This window comes from Xyrauchen texanus, chromosome 16, assembly GCF_025860055.1.
Source record: "Xyrauchen texanus isolate HMW12.3.18 chromosome 16, RBS_HiC_50CHRs, whole genome shotgun sequence".
NCBI lineage: Eukaryota > Metazoa > Chordata > Actinopteri > Cypriniformes > Catostomidae > Xyrauchen > Xyrauchen texanus.
In genome coordinates, this window is record NC_068291.1 from 44,326,817 (window position 1) to 44,351,205 (window position 24,389).

Consider the following 24,389-nt stretch of genomic DNA (forward strand, 5'->3'; position numbering starts at 1 on the left):
TATTAAAAAGAACCGGCTCAAAAGAATCATTCATTAACGTTTATTAAAAAGAACCGGCTCAAAAGAATCATTCATTAACGTTTATTAAAAAGAACCGGCTCAAAAGAATCATTCATTAATGTTTATCAAAAAGAACCAACTCAAAAGAATCATTCAATAACGATCCGGTTCTCGAGTTCAACTCAGTGACTCAGTGATCTCTTTGCAGAGTTAATCGCTCGCTTGAGGGGATTATCAGTGAATATTTATTTTATAAAAATTCAGTCTGTTCTTCACACAAATCCATCAGATAGCTTCAGAAGACTTGGAATATAGCACACAACTCTCCATTTGTGCTTCACAGAAACAGTTACAACATACGGTTTGGAGCGGCATGAGGGTGAGAAAATAATTGCAGAATTATTCCTTTAACAGTTCGTGGCGCTGCTTGGTGTCGGTTGTCTACTGGTAGCGTTTGTCCATCACTTGCAGGACAGCGTCCAGTATCGATGGTCCCAGATCCAAACTGAACGTGAACGCCGCGTCCGTCTCATCTGGTGGCGTTTCCTCCGAGGTTGTTTGTGTTGAAGCTCGGCCGGAGCTCAGACTGCCGCGTAGAGGACTCCTGCTGATGCTGGTCGGCTCAAGACGCAAACGCTCTTCCTCCTCGTCACATTCGTCGGTTTCCAAGAGGGGAAGCGAGGAGCATTTCTGCCTCTCATTGGCCGGTTTGTGTTCCCAGACCGGACTGTATCGGCCCGATTCTTCCTCGTCCAGGTTTACGCGCGGAGGCTTCGGCGGGGGCGCGCAGGCGAGGAAGAGGTTCTGCTCGCTTTGAGAACTCTGAAGGAGAAGACTGTGACCCGCCTTCAAGAAGGAGAGATCGCCAAAGCTGTCCGAGTTTCCCTTCGATCCGATGTGGGAAAGATGGCGGAAGTCCCCAAGAGGAAGACTGATCATGTTGAGCTCCTTTCGGTTTGATGCTCTCCTCATCCACTTTCCAGATTTTGAATTGCGTAATGACGTCCTCAGTGGCATCTTGATGTTTCAGAACATAAGTGACTTGTCTTGAAGTCTTGATTCTGAAAAAGAAAATATAGGAATATATCTTTTTATTAAGCATTTATAGTATAATTGATTAATTCTTGAAACATGTGACAAAACACGTCCTATAACATTACCTGCCATTTGTTTTTTAAAATGCACCATTTTTACCCCTAAAACCATCAGACAGTGGGTGAATTTGCATCCTAAACAAAAAGTTGGACCATTTTCTTTAGATTTTCTGGTTTTATTTCACTTTGTTACACTTGTTGTGTTCCCGGTCAAAAATGGCCGGCCGTTGGAAATGAAAAAATTAGACTTCAAATATTAAGTGTTCAGGAGCATCACAATCCTTTAGATGAGACGCACACAGACACACACACACACACACACACACAGACACACAAACAAACACACAAACAGACACACAGACACAAACACACACACAGACACAAACACACACAGACACACTATTAGAATAGTCCATATTCTACTCTTTAAATCAACACCTATTTTGTTCGGATCAAGCAAGTGGTTATAAAGTATTACATAATTATTATTATTTATTTGATTTGTTTTCTGCAGGGAGTGACCCCCACTAGCCCAGTATGAGCTCCGTTCAATTAATCCTTCTATCAATACAAATATGTTTTTTTTAAAACATATGTTAAAAAAAAAACAAAAAGAGTACAAAGCAAGTCATAATTACTACAAAAGAAGTTGATCAAAAGATCTGAAGCAATATTTTGTGATAATATATGCCCAAAACAACACAAGGGTTAATGAGGGAATGAACAACAATCCCATGAAGTATTTCAAATGGGTTAGGGTTATGTTAGGCAATGAATAAAATATAAAATATTTAACGCGATTTAAAAAAAAATATATATATATATATATTTTTTATTGAAAAGTATGCAAAAATGTTTCCTACTCCCTGAAAAATATTAATAAAACAAGTGTCGTGAGATATCTCACCGGTCTCTGTGACAGCTCTAGACTCCGTGACGCTTTCTGCCTGTCAATCATTTTGCACGTTCTCATAGGTTTGCAGTTGCAGCGCATTATTGAGGCTTTATGCCATTGTTATGCCATGTTGCTCATAAGAGTTGCCAGTAGAGGGCGCTGTTTTGCTGCTATTGTGTGAGACTCTTTATTTTGTTCTTACTGAATCTGAATCAAGTTATTAAATGAGTTTTAAATGTGTCATCTTCAGTTACAGATTAACAGTTAAGATTGCAACATCTTTATAACCGCTGGCTCATTCCGTCTTCTAACTGTCAAAAATGTTTGAATCTTTCCAAGCGGCTTTTTCAAGCTGGAACTCACAATTTGTAACACTTACATTCTAGAATGCAGATGAATGTATCCAGTAAACGGAATTCTCAGAGTATGAATGTGAAATAAATGAGTCAGGAATACACATTTAGAACGCAGCTGTTCTTAACTCAGGTTAATTAGTCCCATTTGTTTTGACGAAGCACTTAGGAAGCACTTTACCCTGGTTGGCATTACCGGTGGACCGTCAGACCTGTAATCCGCTTTACGGTTCGCTCACACATTAGATCAGTTTTCGTGACTCGCAACACTCACTCTCTAAATTTGTATGGCACTACAGAAAACATGTTTTGTTGGCCAATAAAGGTTTTATCGGCACTTTAGTAGCAGCGGGAGACGGGGAGTGCGGACATAACGGCATTCCTTTTCAAACATGCAACAAGAGGGAGGAAAACGGTGGACTGTTGTCAAGGAGAAGCGTGACTTTAAACTAATGAAGCCATTAAACAACACTCTGTCAATGTAAATATACTCTCTCAAATGCTTCTCTGTGCATGTATGCACTTCCCTATCAAATATAATCTCATTTCAATTCAGTCAAATATTGTTTTTGGCTGGTTATAACAATCAAACCATTAAAAAGCGTTATGTTTGGTGTATTGTTCCAGTCTTACCTGTTAAGGTGTGCAGGTACTGTCAGGTACTTCTCACGCCCACGTCTCAATGTAGGGCTGAAGGTAGGGCTGAAACCAGCTAACGTTAGATGTGTGACCTAGCATGACAAGACGTGTAAGGCTTTAAAACAGGTTAAACGAAGTGAGTCTTTAATCACTAGTGGATATCTGTCTCAGAAACAGATCGATTTATCCTGTTAGAATTCATCCAAACATCACGTTGTGATGCGACGTCTTCAAAGTACTAAAACATGTACACTAAAATAAATAAAAAATCCTGGAAAATTTACAGTAACAAAGTTATAATAATAATAATAATAATAATAATAATAATAATATGCAGCTGTGGTTACCAGAAATTCACTGTAAAAAATAAAATAAAATACAAAATAAAAGTCCTGTGAAATTTACAGTAAAAAAAAAAGCGTTCTGGTTACCAGAAATTCACTGTAAAAAAAAAATACAAAATAAAAGTCCTGGGAAATTTACAGTAAAACAAAAAATGTTCTGGTTACCAGAATTCACTGTAAAAAAAATTTTTTTGTAATAATACAAAATAATCATAGGCATTATGAGATGTCATTTTGGTGCCTGTATATTAGAGTCAGACCAATATATCAGTCTATGTCATCATTTATTCATTTCAAAATAAGAGTCCATGTGGTGTTTTGACTTGTTTGTACTTAAAAGTCCTGCGTTTTTCTCATTTTTCTTTCTGGTTATTATTGGGATTTTGGTTTAACAAATATACTAGTCATTTTGGGCTTTGTGTCTTTGCCTGCCATAGTAAAGAAAGAATATTTTTTTGTATTACATTCTATAAATTGATTTTAAAAACTATCGGCTGATTAATCGTTTATTTACTTGGTTATCGGCAAAATCCACTATCAGTCGACCTCTACTGTATATTATATATATATACGATATAGCCTGTGTTAATATACCAATCTACTGTAACTCTGCACTTTTATATATGTACTATTATATAGTAGTAACTCATGAGGTAAAACGAAAGGCCACAAGTTGTCTTAAAGTGCGCTGCCCTTTCCAGGCGTGACGGCCAATAATGCAATAAACATTAAGTAAACAACGTAAAACCCTCCAGTATATGCAACCGATATCTATAAATATTTAATCTGAAAATATCAATATTTCAGTTAAATATAATCAGATGTGATTAGGAATGTCCAATACATGTTTTTCAACATAACTTAAAAAAAAAAAAAAAAAAGGCTGGGCATAGAAATGCATCAATTCTTCAACTATTAATGTTTTTCACCATAACTGTAAAAAAAAAGGCTGGGCATAGAAATGCATCAATTCTTCAACTACGATCTCTTCAGACATGTTTAATAAATTCTGTTCTGTTTTGTGTGCAGCTGTGTTGTGTTCTGTTGTCACTATCAGTGTGGCGGTGGTTTTTAGATAAACGAAACGCGTTTTCTCTTGAATGTCACGAGGGGGCTGTGAGAACTGTTGCTCTCGTGTCCTATCATGAACACACACAGGAGATCAACAGTGAACATTTACACTAAATAACACAATATAATTTCAGTTTCTCAAATCTTATCGTATACTTTCATAACAATCATGAGTCTCATGAATAATTAATTAGACTTCTGAAGTGGTAATCAACATTATGCCACACATAGTTTGTACTGTAGCATGTTTACATTTGTTGTTTTCTGTTAAAATTACCCAAAAATGTTTGCAGTGAAACGCCTTGATGAATACAAATCCTCTTCTTCGAATATGAACAATGGAGTGTACAAATGACTTTGTATAAAAGCAACACCACATCATGATGGTGGAAGTGAAATAGTGGAAGTGGTGTGAAATAATAATGCTCAGGGCAACAAGGAGTTTCTCTTACCGTAATTCAAGGACTCTTTACTGGGAGAAGCCTTTGTCTTTTTACTTGCTTTGCAAGCGGAGGAACTTCTAGTTGAAAAGTACAGAGTCCTCCTTGGATCCCGAGTGTTAAAGTCCAAGTTAAAGTAGAGTTTGATTTGACAGGTGAGTGTTGTGTCAGTAAGGTGAGGTCTTGATAAAGCTCTACAGGTACAGTTGGTCCTCTCAACGAGTTTGTTCGGTCTTCTTTGAAGTCACACCTGGCAACAGTGTGTTGGCGATTGTTCTGTGAGCTGCACTCTTTTATATGGAGGAAGTGCTCACCTGAGCCGTCTCGCCCTCTGATTCTTCAGCACGCAACTGGGAAAGTTGTCACATTTGAGAACATCCTTTTCTGTCCGTTCATTGGAGTTGCGTTGAAGTCTCGCTGGAGGGCTGATGACACTAATCTCCATGTCATTGTGTCACTCGGCAGATTTCCTGTTCGCTGTCGGCTTTGCTAAAGCTCTTCCAGCGTGAGCCGTGGTGCTTGAGAACGAAAGCACTCCCTCACTGGGACATGTACAGGCTGATCAGCGTTGCACAATTTCTGTTGACATGTTGCAATTCCACTATGGCAGTACACGCATCAAGACCTAAATACAAACCTATTTAATGTGTCTCCCGAGTCCCAAGTCAAGTCCAGACAAGAGTTGTTGACATTGTTTTGTGGGAAAATGATTTCAATGCAGTTTGCTCAATGAATGACAACACTTGCGTCTTGTAGAGCAAGACACTTGAGTATCAGTATCATAGACTGTAAAAAAAGATGGGCGACGCCCCTTCGCTCTTTTCCATTGGTGAGAACTGAAGCCGCCAGTGTCCCGATATGGCGCTGACATCTTGGGACTTGAGTCTGCGCAGTTGCGATTTCGGGACCAGACCTGCGCAGTAGTGAGCAGGAAGTAAAGCCGTGAAATCAAGGCCCCGCCCTCACTCTCGCTGAATCGATCGCAAGCACACGCCCCTTTTGACTTTTGACGGTGTGAAATAATTAATTATAGAAATGTAGATATTAAATTTAAAGCTCCAATCTCCTCAGTCCTCCAAAGATCCTGAAAAAAAGTCAGTTGGTGCTTCAGTGACTACTTCGCTCAGAGAACCTGTCAATCACAGCTGTCAATCATGATGTCACAGCAGCGTTTTTATAGCATCAAATAACTAAAAACAAACTTATTTTGAAAACAAACACTTGAAATGACATCAACGTGATAGAAACGACAGTAAATGACAGAAACTATCTTTGGAAAAAAGATATGTGAAGTGTAATTTAATTGTTTAGTTGGTCTCACGTCCCGTTGAATAACATGGGGAGGCGGGGCTTATGACCTATACTAGGACCAGCCACCGGGGGGCGATCGAGAGTTGTCCACATTGCAGATTATTCTGGGTAATAAAAACAAACTAATACGTTTTCCCTTAAAAATATCGAGTTTACTGTTTACGCCTCTTATCCACACAAGAATGGCGTTTCTCTTCATCAAAAATGGAGGCTTTCGAAAACGTTCTCTAGTACCGCAGATTTGAAAACAACTATGCTACGAAACAGAAAAACGTAACGGTGAAGGCCTTAACATTTTCGTTTGACGTTTCCTAGCTTCATGGTTTTCGGTGGAGGAAACACTTTTCCAGTGTGGATGAGAAGAGTGAACGTGTCAAAATGAATGTGTTCATTCAGGATGCATCCCCAGGAAAACGGCCGCGGCTGCTCCCCTGGTGGACGGCAGCGGTTCCTCCATCCCCAGGAAAATGGCCGCGGCTGCTCCCCTGGTGGACGGCAGCGGTTCCTCCATCCCCAGGAAAATGGCCGCGGCTGCTCCCCTGGTGGACGGCAGCGATTCCTCCGTCCCCAGGCAGGTGGCCGCGGCTGTTCCCCTGGTGGACGGCAGCGGTTCCTCCGTCCCCAGGCAGATGGCCGCGGCTGTTCCCCTGGTGGACGGCAGCGATTCCTCCGTCCCCAGGCAGATGGCCGCGGCTGTTCCCCTGGTGGACGGCAGCGGTTCCTCCGTCCCCAGGCAGATGGCCGCCATCCCCAGGCAGATGGCCGCGGCTGTTCCCCTGGTGGACGGCAGCGATTCCTCCGTCCCCAGGCAGGTGGCCGCGGCTGTTCCCCTGGTGGACGGCAGCGATTCCTCCGTCCCCAGGCAGGTGGCCGCGGCTGTTCCCCTGGTGGACGGCAGCGGTTCGTCCGTCCCCAGGCAGATGGTCGCCGCTGTTCCGCTCCGTGCTTTAAAATAAAATTTTCTCTTGAGTCCCTACATTTTGGAATAACCTTCGCTTTTGGTAGCCTTCACTTTCACTGTATGGAAAAAAGATGCATCAAAAGTGAATGGTGACTGAGGATAACACTTTTTTGTGTTCCATGGAAGAAAGAAAGTGATATGGATTTGAACAACATGAGGGTGAGTAAATAAAGACAGAATGTTCCCTTTATGGGTGAATTATCCCTTTACAATGCTGCCTAAGTAGGTATCTCGCTAGGTTTTCAGATCCATTGTGTAGTCTAGACTAGACAATATAATTATACCTGTTTATTTACTGCCATATTCCAGAATCATTATATAACTTAGCACTAGCATTGGGATATTATTTAGAAAACAACCGTTGTTTATCATTTTAGTATTTTTATTTACATTGGAAATCTATTGCCTTGTTTTATTGTTGTGTGCGTGCAAGTATTCACTAGAGAGGATTTGGGCTTTTGAGATGTCTGAAAATGTTTACCTCCCCACATCTCCTGGCACTGAATTATATGTGATTATTAAATCAAGGATGTGCTGTTTGGATTTCTCGGAGAGCCGTGAAGCAGATATTTGGGCTCTTCATTCCACACAAGTTGTTCAGTGCACATTAATGACATAAGATTTGCATTAATCAGCTTTAAATGCCAAACACTCATATCAGTTTTTAATAGATAATAGTGGGTGTGTCATGAATATTTTAGCATTCTTTTAGCTTTAACGTACACTTTGCACTGCTGCTGCAATAAATACGTTTTACTCATTTGAAAGTCAGATTGTGATTCTGTTTTATCATTCATATTTCAAAACAAGAAAAGCACATGAGCACTTTATTAATGAAGGCAGATACCACAGTGCAAAGTTCAAATATCAGTTCAGCACTTTCCTTATCTAGAGTATATGTGTGTATATTTGTGCATGTGTGTGTGTGCGCGTGTCTTTGTGTATGTTTGTGCATGTGTGTATGTATGTATGTATGTGTGTGTGTGTGTGTGCATGTTAACATTTTGAAAATACGGAAACTTTCATGAATACGAGAATTAACATCAGAACGGCTTTACGTACGATGAATTCATTCGGCTCGTGTTTCCTGAATAAGGCGGATTGTGTTTATTTAGGATACAGAAAATGTTAGCCTTTGCAAAACAAAACTGTCAGATACACACATTAGTAATGTCTCATAATACACCTTAACATTGGTTGTTGCTTGTGCTATAATGACTTATAATGTGTTATAACTGTAGTTATAATTATATATGAGATGTTATAACATATTATAAGGTGTATTATAAGACATTATGAATGTATTATACTCTAAATTATAACTATGAATAGGGGAAGTCTTATAATGTATTATAACTGTAGTTATAATTATATATGAGATGTTATAACATATTATAAGGTGTATTATGAGACATTATGAATGCATTATACTCTAAATTATAACTATGAATAGGGGAAGTCTTATAATGTGTTATAACTGTAGTTATAATTATAAATGAGATGTTATAACATATTATAAGGTGTATTATAAGACATTATGAATGCATTATACTCTAAATTATAACTATGAATAGGGGAAGACTTATAATGTGTTATAACTGTAGTTATAATTATAAATGAGATGTTATAACATATTATAAGGTGTATTATAAGACATTATGAATGCATTATACTCTAAATTATAACTATGAATAGGGGAAGACTTATAATGTGTTATAACTGTAGTTATAATTATATATGTGATGTTATAACATATTATAAGGTGTATTATAAGACATTATGAATGCATTATACTCTAAATTATAACTATGAATAGGGGAAGACTTATAATGTGTTATAACTGTAGTTATAATTATATATGTGATGTTATAACATATTATAAGGTGTATTATAAGACATTATGAATGCATTATACTCTAAATTATAACTATGAATAGGAGAAGTCTTATAATGTGTTATAACTGTAGTTATAATTATATATGTGATGTTATAACATATTATAAGGTGTATTATGAGACATTATGAATGCATTATACTCTAAATTATAACTATGAATAGGGGAAGACTTATAATGTGTTATAACTGTAGTTATAATTATATATGAGATGTTATAACATATTATAAGGTGTATTATGAGACATTATGAATGCATTATACTCTAAATTATAACTATGAATAGGGGAAGACTTATAATGTGTTATAACTGTAGTTATAATTATATATGAGATGTTATAACATATTATAAGGTGTATTATAAGACATTATGAATGTATTATACTCTAAATTATAACTATGAATAGGGGAAGTCTTATAATGTGTTATAACTGTAGTTATAATTATAAATGAGATGTTATAACATATTATAAGGTGTATTATAAGACATTATGAATGTATTATACTCTAAATTATAACTATGAATAGGGGAAGTCTTATAATGTATTATAACTGTAGTTATAATTATATATGAGATGTTATAACATATTATAAGGTGTATTATGAGACATTATGAATGCATTATACTCTAAATTATAACTATGAATAGGAGAAGTCTTATAATGTGTTATAACTGTAGTTATAATTATATATGTGATGTTATAAAATATTATAAGGTGTATTATGAAACATTATGAATGCATTATACTCTAAATTATAACTATGAATAGGAGAAGTCTTATAATGTGTTATAACTGTAGTTATAATTATATATGTGATGTTATAAAATATTATAAGGTGTATTATGAAACATTATGAATGCATTATACTCTAAATTATAACTATGAATAGGGAAGACTTATAATGTGTTATAACTGTAGTTATAATTATATATGTGATGTTATAAAATATTATAAGGTGTATTATGAAACATTATGAATGCATTATACTCTAAATTATAACTATGAATAGGGGAAGTCTTATAATGTGTTATAACTGTAGTTATAATTATATATGTGATGTTATAATATATTATAAGGTGTATTATGAGACATTATGAATGCATTATACTCTAAATTATAACTATGAATAGGGAAGACTTATAATGTGTTATAACTGTAGTTATAATTATATATGAGATGTTATAAAATATTATAAGGTGTATTATGAGACATTATGAATGCATTATACTCTAAACTATAACTGAATAGGGGAGTTGTCTTATAATGTGTTATAACTGTAGTTATAATTATATATGAGGTATTATAACATATTATAAGGTGTATTATGAGACATTATGAATGCATTATACTCTAAATTATAACTATGAATAGGGGAAGTCTTATAATGTGTTATAACTGTAGTTATAATTATATATGTGATGTTATAATATATTATAAGGTGTATTATGAGACATTATGAATGCATTATACTCTAAATTATAACTATGAATAGGGGAAGACTTATAATGTGTTATAACTGTAGTTATAATTATATATGTGATGTTATAAAATATTATAAGGTGTATTATGAAACATTATGAATGCATTATACTCTAAATTATAACTATGAATAGGGGAAGTCTTATAATGTGTTATAACTGTAGTTATAATTATATATGTGATGTTATAATATATTATAAGGTGTATTATGAGACATTATGAATGCATTATACTCTAAATTATAACTATGAATAGGGGAAGACTTATAATGTGTTATAACTGTAGTTATAATTATATATGAGATGTTATAAAATATTATAAGGTGTATTATGAGACATTATGAATGCATTATACTCTAAACTATAACTGAATAGGGGAGTTGTCTTATAATGTGTTATAACTGTAGTTATAATTATATATGAGGTATTATAACATATTATAAGGTGTATTATGAGACATTATGAATGCATTATACTCTAAACTATAACTATGAATAGGGGAAGACTTATAATGTGTCATAACTGTAGTTATAACTATATATGAGATGTTATAACATATTATAATATTTGTTTAGGCCGTTTTTCCTCTGTATTATGTGAGCAGGTGTTCTGAGTGAAGTTTGTGTTCTCTAACATGCGAGAGGAAGCTGCTGTACAATTACACAATACTTGAAAGATCTTTTGTGTCATTTCTCTATTCAAATGAGCCATTATCTCTTTCTGCGGTCGATCATTCATAACTCATTTTTCTCCTCCTGTAGGCCGTGATTCAGTGGTAAGTGCCATCGCTGGCATGATGTTTGAGTTTGAGCAGGACGTTCTCTCGCTCTGTCTTAACGATCTTTAAATAAGACTTTGACGCACATTTATCAACCTGACCACATTCTGTTGACGGATAAGGACAAGAGGCAGATAAAAAAAAGACTTTTCCCCCTTGCAGACTGTGAGCAGACCTCCATTCATGGAGTCTGTTGACAGAAACGTAATTCTCTAAAGCTCTCGGGCTTTCAGCAATTGCACCTGACCACATTTGACTGTATCCATGTGCTCCGTGCCGCCACACTCCCGGAGAGCTGTGCATCTTCTTTCTAAGTGGTCGACAGTCTTAAGAGGGAGATGTTCTGGATGTCCTCCCCTCTTATCTACAGTCATCATTCTTGCGTCTCCGTGGGGAGGATTGAAACAGTCTGCCGGACGCAGCCAGAATGCGAACGATGGTTCTGTTGTTGAGCGTGTGGACTTCAGTCAGTGTGTAGGGATGGGAATCAAAACAAATGTAACAATTCTACTTCCAATTCCTCCTTAATGATTTGGGTTCCTTAAAGGTTCTTTTAGTACTTTTAATAAGCAAGAAATATTTGGAAAGTAGAAATGCAATTTCTACACTGATATTCAGTCTACATTGTAGATTCAAAAGAACCGAATCATAAGAGTCGTTTGTTCGGGAATCGGACTACACTGGTCACTCTGTAGATTCAAAAGAACCGGCTCATAAGAGTCATTTGTTCGGGAATCGGACTACACTGGTCAATCTGTAGATTCAAAAGAACTGGCTCATAAGAGTCATTTGTTCGGGAATCGGACTACACTGGTCACGCTGGATGTTTAAAGTTGTAGATTCAAATGAATCGAATCATAAGAGTCATTTGTTCGGGAATCGGACTACACTGGTCACTCTGTAGATTCAAAAGAACCAGCTCATAAGAGTCATTTGTTCAGGAATCGGACTACACTGGTCACGCTGGATGTTTAAAGTTGTAGATTCAAATGAATCGAATCATAAGAGTCATTTGTTCGGGAATCAGACTACACTGGTCACGTTGGATGTTTAAAGTTGTAGATTCAAAAGAACCAGTTCATAAGAGTCATTTGTTTGGGAAATAGACTACACTGGTCACGCTGTATGTTTAGCGTTGTAGATTCAAAAGAAGTTATTAAAGTAAAATGAGTGATTTAGTAAACCTGTAGGAAGCCTGTTGTTGTTCTTAAGTGTGTAGAGGTTAAAAGGAATAGTTCACCCCAAAATGTTTAATTCTGTCGTTATTTTCACAACCTCATATTGTCAAACATCTGTGACTCTCTTCCGTGGAATACAAAGGGAGATGTTAGTCAGAATGACTCCATTCAGTTTCACAGAAGAAAGACAGTCACAGATATTCAGCAGATAAAGAGACGCACATGAAATATTGATTTAAGTTTTTATTGTGTGAGGAAACCGAGAATAGAGTGAACCGTTTTAGTGCTCATTATCCACAAATATTTTACCAATCAGAATTAAATGGCTCCCTGTTGTTTTCATGTCCTGAGGAACTCATTCGGTAGTTGTGACTGTACTCACAGAAATGTCTGAGAGCTGCAGACGTGTAGAGACACGCCGACAGAGTGATTCAGTGCAGAAGAGTGCCGGCTGTGATGTCATCACTCACCTGCTCTTTGTTTCAGCAAACCCCCTGAGGTGAGCGTGACATCACTGCTGTTGCATGACTTGATGTCATCTGTTTGTGTCGTCTGTGTCATTTGGCGCTCTGATTCATGAACGCTGGGACACACACACACACACGCTGCCTTCAAATCCTCAGAGTTCAGAAGTCGTGATTTCGATTTGATTTAGTCCGATTTTAAACCCTTTTTTTCCTCCAAAACAAAGTTTGTGATGTTGTGAATCACTCCGGATTCGTGGCTCACAACTCTTTTATGAAGGATTTTATTAAAAGTCTGTGGAAGAAATGAATGAATGAATGAATGGGGAAAATACTTCCGGAACCCAGACGGCTAAAAAAGAGGGCGGGAACTGTTGCGCTCTATTGACCAATCAGAATCGAGTATGTGGGTGCGTGTGTTTGTTTGTGTCTGTGTGCGTGTGTGTCTGTCTGTGTGTGTGTGTGTTTTGTGTGTTTGTGTCTGTCTGTGTGTGTGTCTGTCTGTGTGTGTGTGTTTTGTGTGTGTGTGTGTCTGTCTGTGCGTGTGTGTGTCTGTCTGTGTGTGTGTGTGTTTTGTGTGTGTGTCTGCGTGTGTGTTTGTGTGTGTGTCTGTCTGTGTGTGTGTGTGTGTGTGTTTTGTGTGTGTGTGTGTCTGTCTGTGCGTGTGTGTGTCTGTCTGTGTGTGTGTGTGTTTTGTGTGTGTGTCTGCGTGTGTGTTTGTGTGTGTGTCTGTCTGTGTGTGTCTGTTTTGTGTGTTTGTGCGTGCGTGTTTGTGTGTGTGTGTGTCTGCGTGTGTGTTTGTGTGCGTGTGTGTGTGTGTGAGTGTGTCTGTGTGTGTGTCTGTCTGTGTTTGTGTGTGTGTGTGTGTGTGTCTTTTTGTGTCTGTCTGTGTGTGTGTCTTATAATGTGTCTTATAATATATTATAGACTGTAAAAAAAGATGGCCGACGCCCCTTCGCTCTTTTCCATTGGTGAGAACTGAAGCCGCCAGTGTCCTGATATGGCGCTGACATCTTGGGACTTGAGTCTGCGCAGTTGCGATTTCGGGACCAGACCTGCGCAGTAGTGAGCAGGAAGTAAAGCCGCGAAATCAAGGCCCCGCCTTCACTCGCTGAATCAATCGCAAGCCCATGCCCCTTTTGACTTTTGACTTATGATGGTGTGAAATAATTAATTATAGAAATTTAGATATTACATTTAAAGCTCCAATCTCCTCAGTCCTCCAAAGATCCCGAAAAAAGTCTGTTGGGGCTTCAGTGAAGTCCGCTCAGAGAACCTGTCAATCACAGCTGTCAATCATGATGTCACAGCAGCGTTTTTATAGCATCAAATAACTAAAAACAAACTTATTTTGAAAACAAACACTTGAAATGACATCAACGTGATAGAAACGACAGTAAATGACAGAAACGATCTTTGGAAAAAAGATATGTGAAGTGTAATTTAATTGTTTAGTTGGTCTCACGTCCATGAATAACATGGGGAGGCGGGGCTTATGACCTATACTAGGACCAGCCACTGGGGGGGCGATCGAGACATTTTGGCTTCACATTTGAGGGCTTGTGCGGCACGCTTGGTTTAAAACGACATCAGGCTGAGTAAACAATTATCATCGTTATTATCATTTTGGGTGAACTGTTCCTTTAAATATTGATGGATGAATAACAGAACTGCTACAATTGTGTGTCTGTGATGTCATACTCCAAACAGTCTTAGTGACCCATAATACTACAAACACTAAGGTGAATCTGAAACAGGCCGTTCATGCCTTCATCATGTAAACACTAAGTGTTCTTCGGCAACCCCTGAAAAAGACTCGAGTCATGTCTCGATATCGGGTTTGTTTGACGTGATGTGTGTTTGTGTGTCTTCTACAGAGTTCCCTACGCAGTGAGCGAGATTACGAGAGTGTAGTGCTGATGCGACTGAGACAGGCCGAAGAGAGGAAGAAACTGATCGAGCAGATGAAGAGAGAGGAGGAAGAGGAGATGGCGTGACATCACATGACTCACACACACTGACTTTAGTTTCATAAAGCCAGACTTTACCATTATTTTGCTTTTTACCTTCGATTTCACTGTAATAAACACTCACAGATCAATAAAGACTTTTTGGGAGAAACATTTGTACACATTTATTTGATGCATAATAACAACTTTCATGTCATTCAATGAGTGGAGATAAAATGAGATAAAAGTCCTCGTTGGGACGGTGGTTTTGATTATGGGGCTCATTCTGTAATTTAGGGTGGATTCAATGTCCATTATAGAATTTCTAAGCATTTTTAATGTTATCCATTAAGGGAAAGCATGTTATAATATCACACAAATGTTTCATTTAGCTTGAAATTGCCACGATGTTTCTTCATTGCCAGTTTTGAGTGGGACGTAAGTTAAAAAATAATGAATAAAAATATGTTGTTGAAGTCAACATTATATGTTATTTATTTATAAATCCTAAACGCTTTAGAATGAGTTTGACATTTTAATTAAGAAAAAATGCATGTCCACAAAACTTATGTGACTGTAAAGGGAGTTCAAGGGAAAGGAGGAGGCGAGAACCGGCTTGATCCCACGCCCGCCCCCATCAGGCTGACTGGGGACCAGGCGTGCGTTGTTCCAGCCATGCCCCGCCCTCTTCCGCTCTACACTCCTCCCGGTGTTGCCTCAGTCCGGGGAGCCCCCGGCATGACGTACACCCCCCTCCGGTGGGTCATCCCCGCCTTGCTTGACCTGGGAGGAGGCAGGAGGGTAAAAACAACAACAAAACAATATAGGCGAGGGATAAAGGCCAACACGGAGCGACAGAGAGAGAGAAAACATTCACAGGTTCTCTGATGCGTCATCACGTGGTCCCCGATCACTCCTCCAGCCTCTCCGGCAGATGGCAGCCGCTCCTTCCTGGGCGGACCGGAGTCAAACCGACCCCCAGTGGACAGAACGCCCCTCCGCGTTCTCAGCGACCCGTGGGGACTCTCCTCCGGCCCCTGGCAGCGGTCGGGGAGTTGCTTCCCTCCTCCCCTCGCAGACGCTGGTCCTTTCGACCCCTTCACGTTTCTGGGGGACGGCAGGGCACTCCTCCGACCCTGACAGCGGCTCCATCGTTCCAGGCGGTCGGGGAGTCCAATCCACACTCGCCTTGTGGATGGCGGCCGCTCCCCGCGTCCGGGTGGTCGGGCTGCTCCGTCCCTGGGTTTGCGATGGGCATCCCTCCTCCTTCCCGGGTTTCCACACCAGTGTAAAGGGGATTAAGGGCAAGGAGGAGGAGAGAACAGTTGGTAGAGTTGGTTATAGGTCTGAAATGGAAAATGATTAGACGTCCGTATTGTTTAACCGTAGGAAAAAATGGTTAACAATTGTATAGATCAGTGGCAGTAACCAGTTTAACCGTGGTACTTATAGTAAAAACATAGTAACCATAAAAATAACCTTGGTTACTATGTGGATACTACAGTATTACTATAGTAAAATCATTGTTTACTTTTTACATTTCTCCCCGATGTGGAACGCCCAATTCCCGATGCGCTCGAAGTCCTCGTGGTGGCGTAGTGACTCGCCTCAATCCGGGTGGCGAAGGACGAATCTTAGTTGCCTCCTCGTCTGAGACCGTCAATCATCTTATCACGTGACTTGTTGAGTGCGTTACCATGGCGTTGTAGCGCATGTGGAGGCTTCACAACTCACCACACGCCCCACCGAGAGCGAGAACCACATCATAGTGACCACGAGGAGGTTACCCCATGTGACTCTACCCTCCCTAGTAACCGGGCCAATTTGGTTGCTAAGGAGACCTGGCTGGAGTCACTCAGCATGCCCCACCGAGAGCGAGAACCACTTTATTGTGACCACGAGGAGGTTACCCCATGTGACTCTACCCTCCCTAGCAACCGGCCCAATTTGGTTGCTAAGGAGACCTGGCTGGAGTCACTCACCACACGGCCCACCGAGAGTGAGAACCACATTATAGTGACCACGAGGAGGTTACCCCATGTGTCTCTACCCTCCCTAGCAACCGGCCCAATTTGGTTGCTAAGGAGACCTGGCTGGAGTCACTCACCACACGGCCCACCGAGAGTGAGAACCACTTTATAACGACCACGAGGAGGTTACCCCATGTGTCTCTACCCTCCCTAGCAACCGGCCCAATTTGGTTGCTAAGGAGACCTGGCTGGAGTCGCTCAGCACTCCCCACCGAGATCGAGAACCACATTATAGCGACCACGAGGAGGTTACCCCATGTGACTCTACCCTCCCTAGCAACCAGGCCAATTTGGTTGCTAAGGAGACCTGGCTGGAGTCACTCAGCACACCCTGGATTCAAACTCGCAACTCCAGGTCTGCCAAATAATGCCATCTGCAGCGGTTTTAATCCAACAGTAAAACATAATTTTTTATTATTTCATTTATTGCAGATTGCCAAACAAGCATACAGACACAATATTAAAATGACAAGATTCTCATCCGCACAATACAGATGACATACTGCAACAAAAATGCATAACAACGAATCAAAGCTTTAAACTGTCTGATCAAACTAATCCAAGATAAACATCAAATAAGTGATTATTTAATAGTTTTTCTGAGACGTCTTTATCTATAGAGATCTATCGAGAGATTCTATAGATTTATTAATGTGCTTTACACTTTGTGCACATTAATGATGCACCCCAATCTATATAATTACACTGAATAAACTAATTTACATTTCTAAAATCACAAAATAAATCTGACTGTCTTGTCATGTAAGCATGTATGCAGAGTATCTAAAAGAATACAAATAAATTAATCATGTAAAAGAATAATTGACCCCCAAAAATGGTTGCTTTTACATTTCTGGTCCCTTTTTTAAGTAAGTGATTGTATATAATTGATAATAATTGTATATTTTCGAGAAACAAATGTCAAATATATTTTGTGGGAAGTTTATAGGCTGCTGTAATTTCATCAAACATATTCACTATTATGAGAGTGCGCAGAGAAGAGGTCGACCGATAGTGGATGCTGGGACACCGATGACTGAGGTTAACCGATAACCGATTAATCGACCGATAGTAAAAAATATATAGAGGCTGAAAGAATCCAAAATAACAATTGGTCAACCAAAAATCCCAATAATATTTTTTTTTTTTTTAATTAAAAAATGAAAATTGACTTTTAACTATAAGCAAGCCCGAAACACACCAGGGGACTCTTATTTTGAAATGACGCAGTCTCGGCTCTGTTACAATGCTCTATATATAAGTAATTACCAAATTAAGCCATTTATAGTCTACAATATACAATATATTCACCAGATGAAGTGCTTTTTCATTCATGTTTGTACGGTTACTAGGGTAAACTATATGGTTGCTATGGTGTTGCTAGGTGGTTGCTAGGGTGTTCTGGGTGGTTGCTATGGTGTTGGTAAGTGGTTGCTAAGGTATTCTGGGTGGTTGCTAGGGCATTTCTAGCCGGTTGCTAGGGTGTTCTGGGTGGTTGCTATGGTGTTGGTAGGTGGTTGCTAAGGTATTCTGGGTGGTTGCTACGGCGTTTCTAGCCGGTTGCTAGGGTGTTCTGGGTGGTTGCTATGGTGTTGGTAGGTGGTTGCTAAGGTATTCTGGGTGGTTGCTAGGGCATTTCTATCCGGTTGCTAGGGTGTTCAGGGCGGTTGCTAAGGTATTTTTAGTGGTTGCTATGGTGTTATTAGGTGGTTGGTAGTTGTCACAGATGGTTACAATGGAGTTTTTACATAGTTCTTAAAATCTTTAGTAACAAGTGCCTTTAGTACGGCATTTAGTAGTATTTATACATATTTCACCAGATTTAGGTTTGATGAGTACTAAGGTGGATTACTATTCAAAAAATTATTATTATTATTATGCAAATCTCTATATGATTGTTTTTATTTTACCTATAGAAGCCGCTGTTATACTGTACAATCAAGCCGGCCACAGAGAATTCATGAAAAATGAAAATATCAGCAACTATCGGCACCGATTAATCGGTTAAACCGATATATCGGTCTACCAAGTGTTCAAAGTGTGCAATTACTGCACCGTTAAACTCATTCACCATGTTTACCTGGAATATACAGAGACATTAGAGTCACTAAGTGTCACTGGTGTCTTTATGAAGGCACCAAACCAGCGTCTGTCCGACACCCGTCATACTGACAACTCTATAGCCGATCTTCTCGAGTTTATCCAAGACCAGTCTCGGGGGTTCATCCACATGGTACTCTGAACTGGAAGGCAAATAATATAATATAATACGCTTTCAATTAAACATGGCATCATCGTACACCAAAATGATGACATGTCACGTTACCAAACACTTACAAGTTGTTTCCCAGTATGGTGGTTTTCCGGGCTCCGAGGTAGTTCATCACCGATGGGTCGGAATTGGCGTCTCCGACCATGGTGGGCCCCGTCTCCTGAAAACAAAATATATTAATATTTATTTTATTAAATTGCATTTTTTTTTTCTTCACACACACACAGTCTCTGTTTCATGTTTTATTGTGTATTATTATTATTTTATTTATCAACAAAATTTTATTCAGTGGTATTTTTTGTTACTTCACACACAATCTCTGTTTCATGGTTTATTTATTATTATAATTTTTATTATTATTTATGTATTTTTTTATTTAGGTTACACCAACTGACTTTGATTTGGTGGACAAAATTTTCAAATAATAATAAAAAAATAAAAATAATATATTATTATAATAATTTTTTTTATACAAATAATAAGAAAAGATTATTCTGCACTACTCGTCTACATGTTAGACTTTAAGCCCAAGAAAAAAGTTAAAAATGACTTTGAACTCAGAAATTGAAAACATGTTTGTAGGAGAGGTGACGTGTGTTCATGTAATTGTTTGTTTATATATTTTTAACAGCCTAACACATCTGGCCCATCAGGTCATTGACCCATTAACATCATGTTTACTTTATAGTTATCGCACGTGACTTTTGACAGCGGTGTGATGCACGTGCCATTTTAAAGACACAATAAACATGATTAAAACAGGCACAAATGCCAGATCAACACTGAATGTCTGTCATGAGGCTTGACATGACACAGTATCTCATTAACTATGCATTCATGTAATATTTAATTTCCTAATTTTAAAATAATGCAACTTAGAAACACAAACGCGGACAAAATACACCATTTAGGACAAACATTAATGGCAGAATAAAAGATTGCTTCAGGACAAGTAGGTTACTTATATAAGAACTCCAGTAAAGCCTTCAGACATGCATGTGCAGTTGTGTGCATCTATAATCCTCTATTGCGTCATAATAATATAATCACTGCAGTCATCTGCTCATTAATGCTCATTAATATCTCGCGCGCGTCACATACACACCAGTCGTATCTGTGTGCTGATCAGGATATACTGCATCCTCGCGTCGCGTCAGCACGTTGACCGTCAGGTAGAGCAGCAACAGTCCAGCGTGATATCGCGGAGGGTCTCGGATACGTCGCGTCTGTCTGCGCGTGGCGCTCCGTCCGTGTGCGCGCGCTCACAGAGTAACCCGGAAACACCCACCGAACTCGACCAATCAGCGTCCTCCAAATCAGACACATTAATAATGAAGCTTTCAGTTTCTACAGGAGATGACGTAGGATGTTTTGGCAGATAAAGATTGTTCATTTATTTTTTAGTATATATAGGCTAATTAATCCTTACCATATATAATATAATATAATGTAATATAATGCAACGTATTGTACTAAAATATAAAATAATGTAATATATTGTAATGTAATGTACTCTAATATAATGTAATGTAATGTAATCTAACTTAATGTAATGTACTATAATATAATGTATTGTAATGTACTCTAATACAATGTAATGTAATGTAATATTATATAATGTAATGTAATGTACTCTAATATAATGTAATGTAATCTAACTTAATGTAATGTACTATAATATAATGTAATGTACTGTAAAATTATATAATGTAATGTAATGGACTGTAATGTAATGAAATTTAATCTAACTTAATGTAATGTACTCTAATATAATGTAATGTAAAGTACTCTAATACAATGTAATGTAATGTAATCTAACTTAATGTAATGTACTATAATATAATGTAATGTAATGTAATGTAATATTATATAATGTAATGTAATGGACTGTAATGTAATGAAATTTAATCTAACTTAATGTAATGTACTCTAATATAATGTAATGTATTGTAATCTAATACAATGTAATGTAATGTAATCTAACTTAATGTAATGTACTATAATATAATGTAATGTAATGTACTCTAATACAATGTAATGTAATGTAATCTAACTTAATGTAATGTACTATAATATAATGTAATGTACTGTAAAATTATATAATGTAATGTAATGTAATCTAACTTAATGTAATGTACTATAATATAATGTAATGTAATGTACTCTAATATAATGTAATGTAATGTAATCTAACTTAATGTAATGTAATGTACTATAATATAATGTAATGTACTGTAATATTATATAATGTAATGTAATGGACTGTAATGTAATGAAATGTAATCTAACTTAATGTAATGTACTATAATATAATGTAATGTACTGTAATATTATATAATGTAATGTAATGGACTGTAATGTAATGAAATGTAATCTAACTTAATGTAATGTACTGTAATATAATGTATTGTAATGTAATAATGTAATGTACTGTAATGTAATGTATTTAAATATAATATAATGTAATGTAATGTATTGTAATGTAATATACTTTAAAATAATATAATATTATATATATATTAGGGCTGTCAATAGATTACATTTTTATTAAATTAATTACACTGTGTCCCGATTAATTAATCGCGATTAATTAATTAGGAGAAAGCCCCTCATATAACAATAATTCAATATATAATGATTATTCATATTTATATCAATATATAATTATACATAGTTATCTTTAAATATTAAAAATTTATATATATATATATATATATATATATATATATATATATATATATATATAGTAAAAAATATTCAGATAATTAAAATGCGTTACATTCCTGTAGCAGAAGAGTTCATCATTGATAAGACAATATAAAAAGCGGCTTTAGAATATAATGTATTGATTATTACCATATTAATGATCATAAGTCAATCATTGACACACAGTTCACAGTAATCCATTACACAAGTGAATTTATCAATCAGAGATTTATTATGAGGGCTTGTTTAAGGACACCTGCGTCAGACATGCTTGTGTTGCATAATAAACATACATTATTAGTTCACTGTGTCAAGTTAAATATAGTTTAATTCTCAATCTTTAAACACATCTTGAGATCCATCAAGTGTTTTGAGCATAAGAATGTAACACATGTTTGTGTTGTTCTGCTGAAGTGTTTGTTCACTGTATAAACTGTGTGTTGCTCATACAGCTGAAGTTTCACTTACTGCCCTCTGGAGTAAACAGGTGGTACTGCAAGCATTTCTCAGGAATCTTCCTTATTATGGTGCGATTAATTGCGTACATTTTTTAATGTGTTATTTTTTTTGTCAAATTAATCTGAATTAACGCGTTAAATCCAAAGCCCTAATAATAATAAGTTATTAAAAGCTCATCTTTTTAAAATCACTTTTGATCAGATTTGACGCCAACTTACTCAACTAGTTTTACTATATTTTTTAGTTTTTGTTCTGTTATTGTTATATTATATATTCACTCTTTTATGTGTTTACGTTTTGTTGTTGTTGTTGTTTTTTAATTACATATACGTTATTTTTATTTTGCTAATTGTTCCATGTTATATTGACCAGCGTGTGTATATACATATACAATAAATCTATGTTGTAGCACTTTGGATATAAGAAAAGCACATACAAATAAAAATTAAATTAATGATTATTATTAATACACAATATGTCTGATAAAGATTGTTCATTTATATATTATCATAAAATAATTAACCATAACCATATATAATATATTTTACTTGGAGATATTATGTCTAATAAATCAATTATTTATATTTTGTCATAATAATATAATATAATAACAAATAAATTACATTTCATTTGCTCATTGAACATGTGATGTTAGGGATCATTCTATGATGTCATAGTCTTTGTAATGTGCAAAGTAACAAATATGTTCTCTTTTATTTCTCCAGAACTCTGTCTTCAACCTTGGTGGTTAGACTTTTAATTTCCTTTTGGCAGAATCGCTAATTTCCTTCCAAAAGCAGTTTTAATCATTGTAATATGAGGTTCAAGTCTCTGAGGAAATTAAACTATCCCATCTGAACAACAGCATGAGCTTGATACTATCAGCAATAAAGCTGTGCGACCCGCGGTTAAACATACATCACAAACCCTTTGACTGCGGTATTTACATGCATGTTCTGTTAAGTGTGTAGTACTGAACAAGCATTTACACTTACAGTCAGTTGTGGTAAAGAACACTCAACTGAAACAGGTTTGCTGAATGGCCCCTGTTCTTAAAGAGACAGTACCATTATAACATGTGTTATACATAATGTACAGTCAATGTAAATACTACAAATTCCATCCATCCATCCATCTTCAACCGCTTATCCGAAGGGGCAGCAGCTCCAGCAGGGGGTGCCAAACTTCTCTATCCCGAGCCACATTAACCAGCTCTGACTGGGGGACCCCGAGGCGTTCCCAGACCAGTGTGCAGATGTAATCTCTCCACCTAGTCCTGGGTCTTCCCCGAGGCCTCCTCCCAGCTGGACGTGCCTGAAACACCTCCCTAGGGAGGCGCCCCGGGGGCATCCTTACCAGATGCCCAAACCACCTCAACTGGCTCCTTTCGACGCAAAGGAGCAGCGTCTCTACTCCGAGCTCCTCACGGATGACTGAGCTCCTCACCCTATCTCTAAGGGAGAAGCCCGCCACCCTTCTGAGGAAACACATTTCGGCCGCTTGTACTCGTGACCTAGTTCTTTCGGTCATGACCCAGCCTTCATGACCATAGGTGAGGGTAGGAATGAAAATTGACCGGTAGATCGAGAGCTTTGCCTTCCGGCTCTCTTTTCGTGACAACAGTGCGATAGAGCGAGTGCAACACCGCCCCCGCTGCCCTGATTCTCCGGCCAACCTCCCGCTCCATTGTCCCCTCACTTGTGAACAAGACCCCGAGGTACTTGAACTCCTTCGCTTGGGGCAATTTGGTTGCACCATGTGAATCTTCCCTCCCTATCAACCGGGACAATTTGGTTGCCCCATGTGACTCTACCCTCCCTAGCAACCGGGCCAATTTGGTTGCCCCATGTGACTCTACTCTCCCTAGCAACTGGGACAATTTGGTTGCCCCATGTGACTCTACCCTCCCTAGCAACCGGGCCAATTTGGTTGCCCCATGTGACTCTACCCTCCCTAGCAACCGGGAAAATTTGGTTGCCCCATGTGACTCTACTCTCCCTAGCAACTGGGACAATTTGGTTGCCCCATGTGACTCTACCCTCCCTAGCAACCGGGCCAATTTGGTTGCCCCA

General features: G+C 37.8%; 3 protein-coding genes across 3 annotated transcripts in view; 1 reads left to right on the top strand and 2 right to left on the bottom strand.

The window, feature by feature from the left end:
• LOC127656933 (cdc42 effector protein 2) overlaps positions 1-5,754 on the bottom strand; it is a 5,833-nt gene extending 79 nt beyond the window's left edge. Inside the window, exons 1-3 of the mRNA XM_052145499.1 lie at positions 4,849-5,754; positions 2,976-3,073; positions 1-1,061 (exon numbers count right to left, since the gene is read on the bottom strand). The exon at positions 1-1,061 is cut by the window's left edge and continues 79 nt beyond it. Coding sequence (XP_052001459.1) covers positions 442-1,017 — 576 coding nt within the window. The 5' untranslated portion in view covers positions 1,018-1,061; positions 2,976-3,073; positions 4,849-5,754 and the 3' untranslated portion in view covers positions 1-441. The remainder of the gene's footprint in view (positions 1,062-2,975; positions 3,074-4,848) is intronic.
• Positions 1-15,450, top strand: part of dnajc17 (DnaJ (Hsp40) homolog, subfamily C, member 17) — a 55,405-nt gene extending 39,955 nt beyond the window's left edge. The window contains exon 11 of the mRNA XM_052145495.1: positions 14,779-15,450. Coding sequence (XP_052001455.1) covers positions 14,779-14,898 — 120 coding nt within the window. The 3' untranslated portion in view covers positions 14,899-15,450. The remainder of the gene's footprint in view (positions 1-14,778) is intronic.
• A 2,850-nt stretch (positions 15,451-18,300) lies between these two features.
• On the bottom strand, positions 18,301-20,437 carry gchfr (GTP cyclohydrolase I feedback regulator). Its single transcript, XM_052145504.1, has 3 exons — positions 20,258-20,437; positions 19,218-19,312; positions 18,301-19,123 (listed from the first exon to the last, which is right to left on the bottom strand). The coding sequence occupies exons 1-3, from the start codon at positions 20,291-20,293 to the stop codon at positions 18,988-18,990; spliced, it is 267 nt and encodes an 88-aa protein (XP_052001464.1). The 5' UTR covers positions 20,294-20,437; the 3' UTR covers positions 18,301-18,987.
• Positions 20,438-24,389: the final 3,952 nt, after the last annotated feature.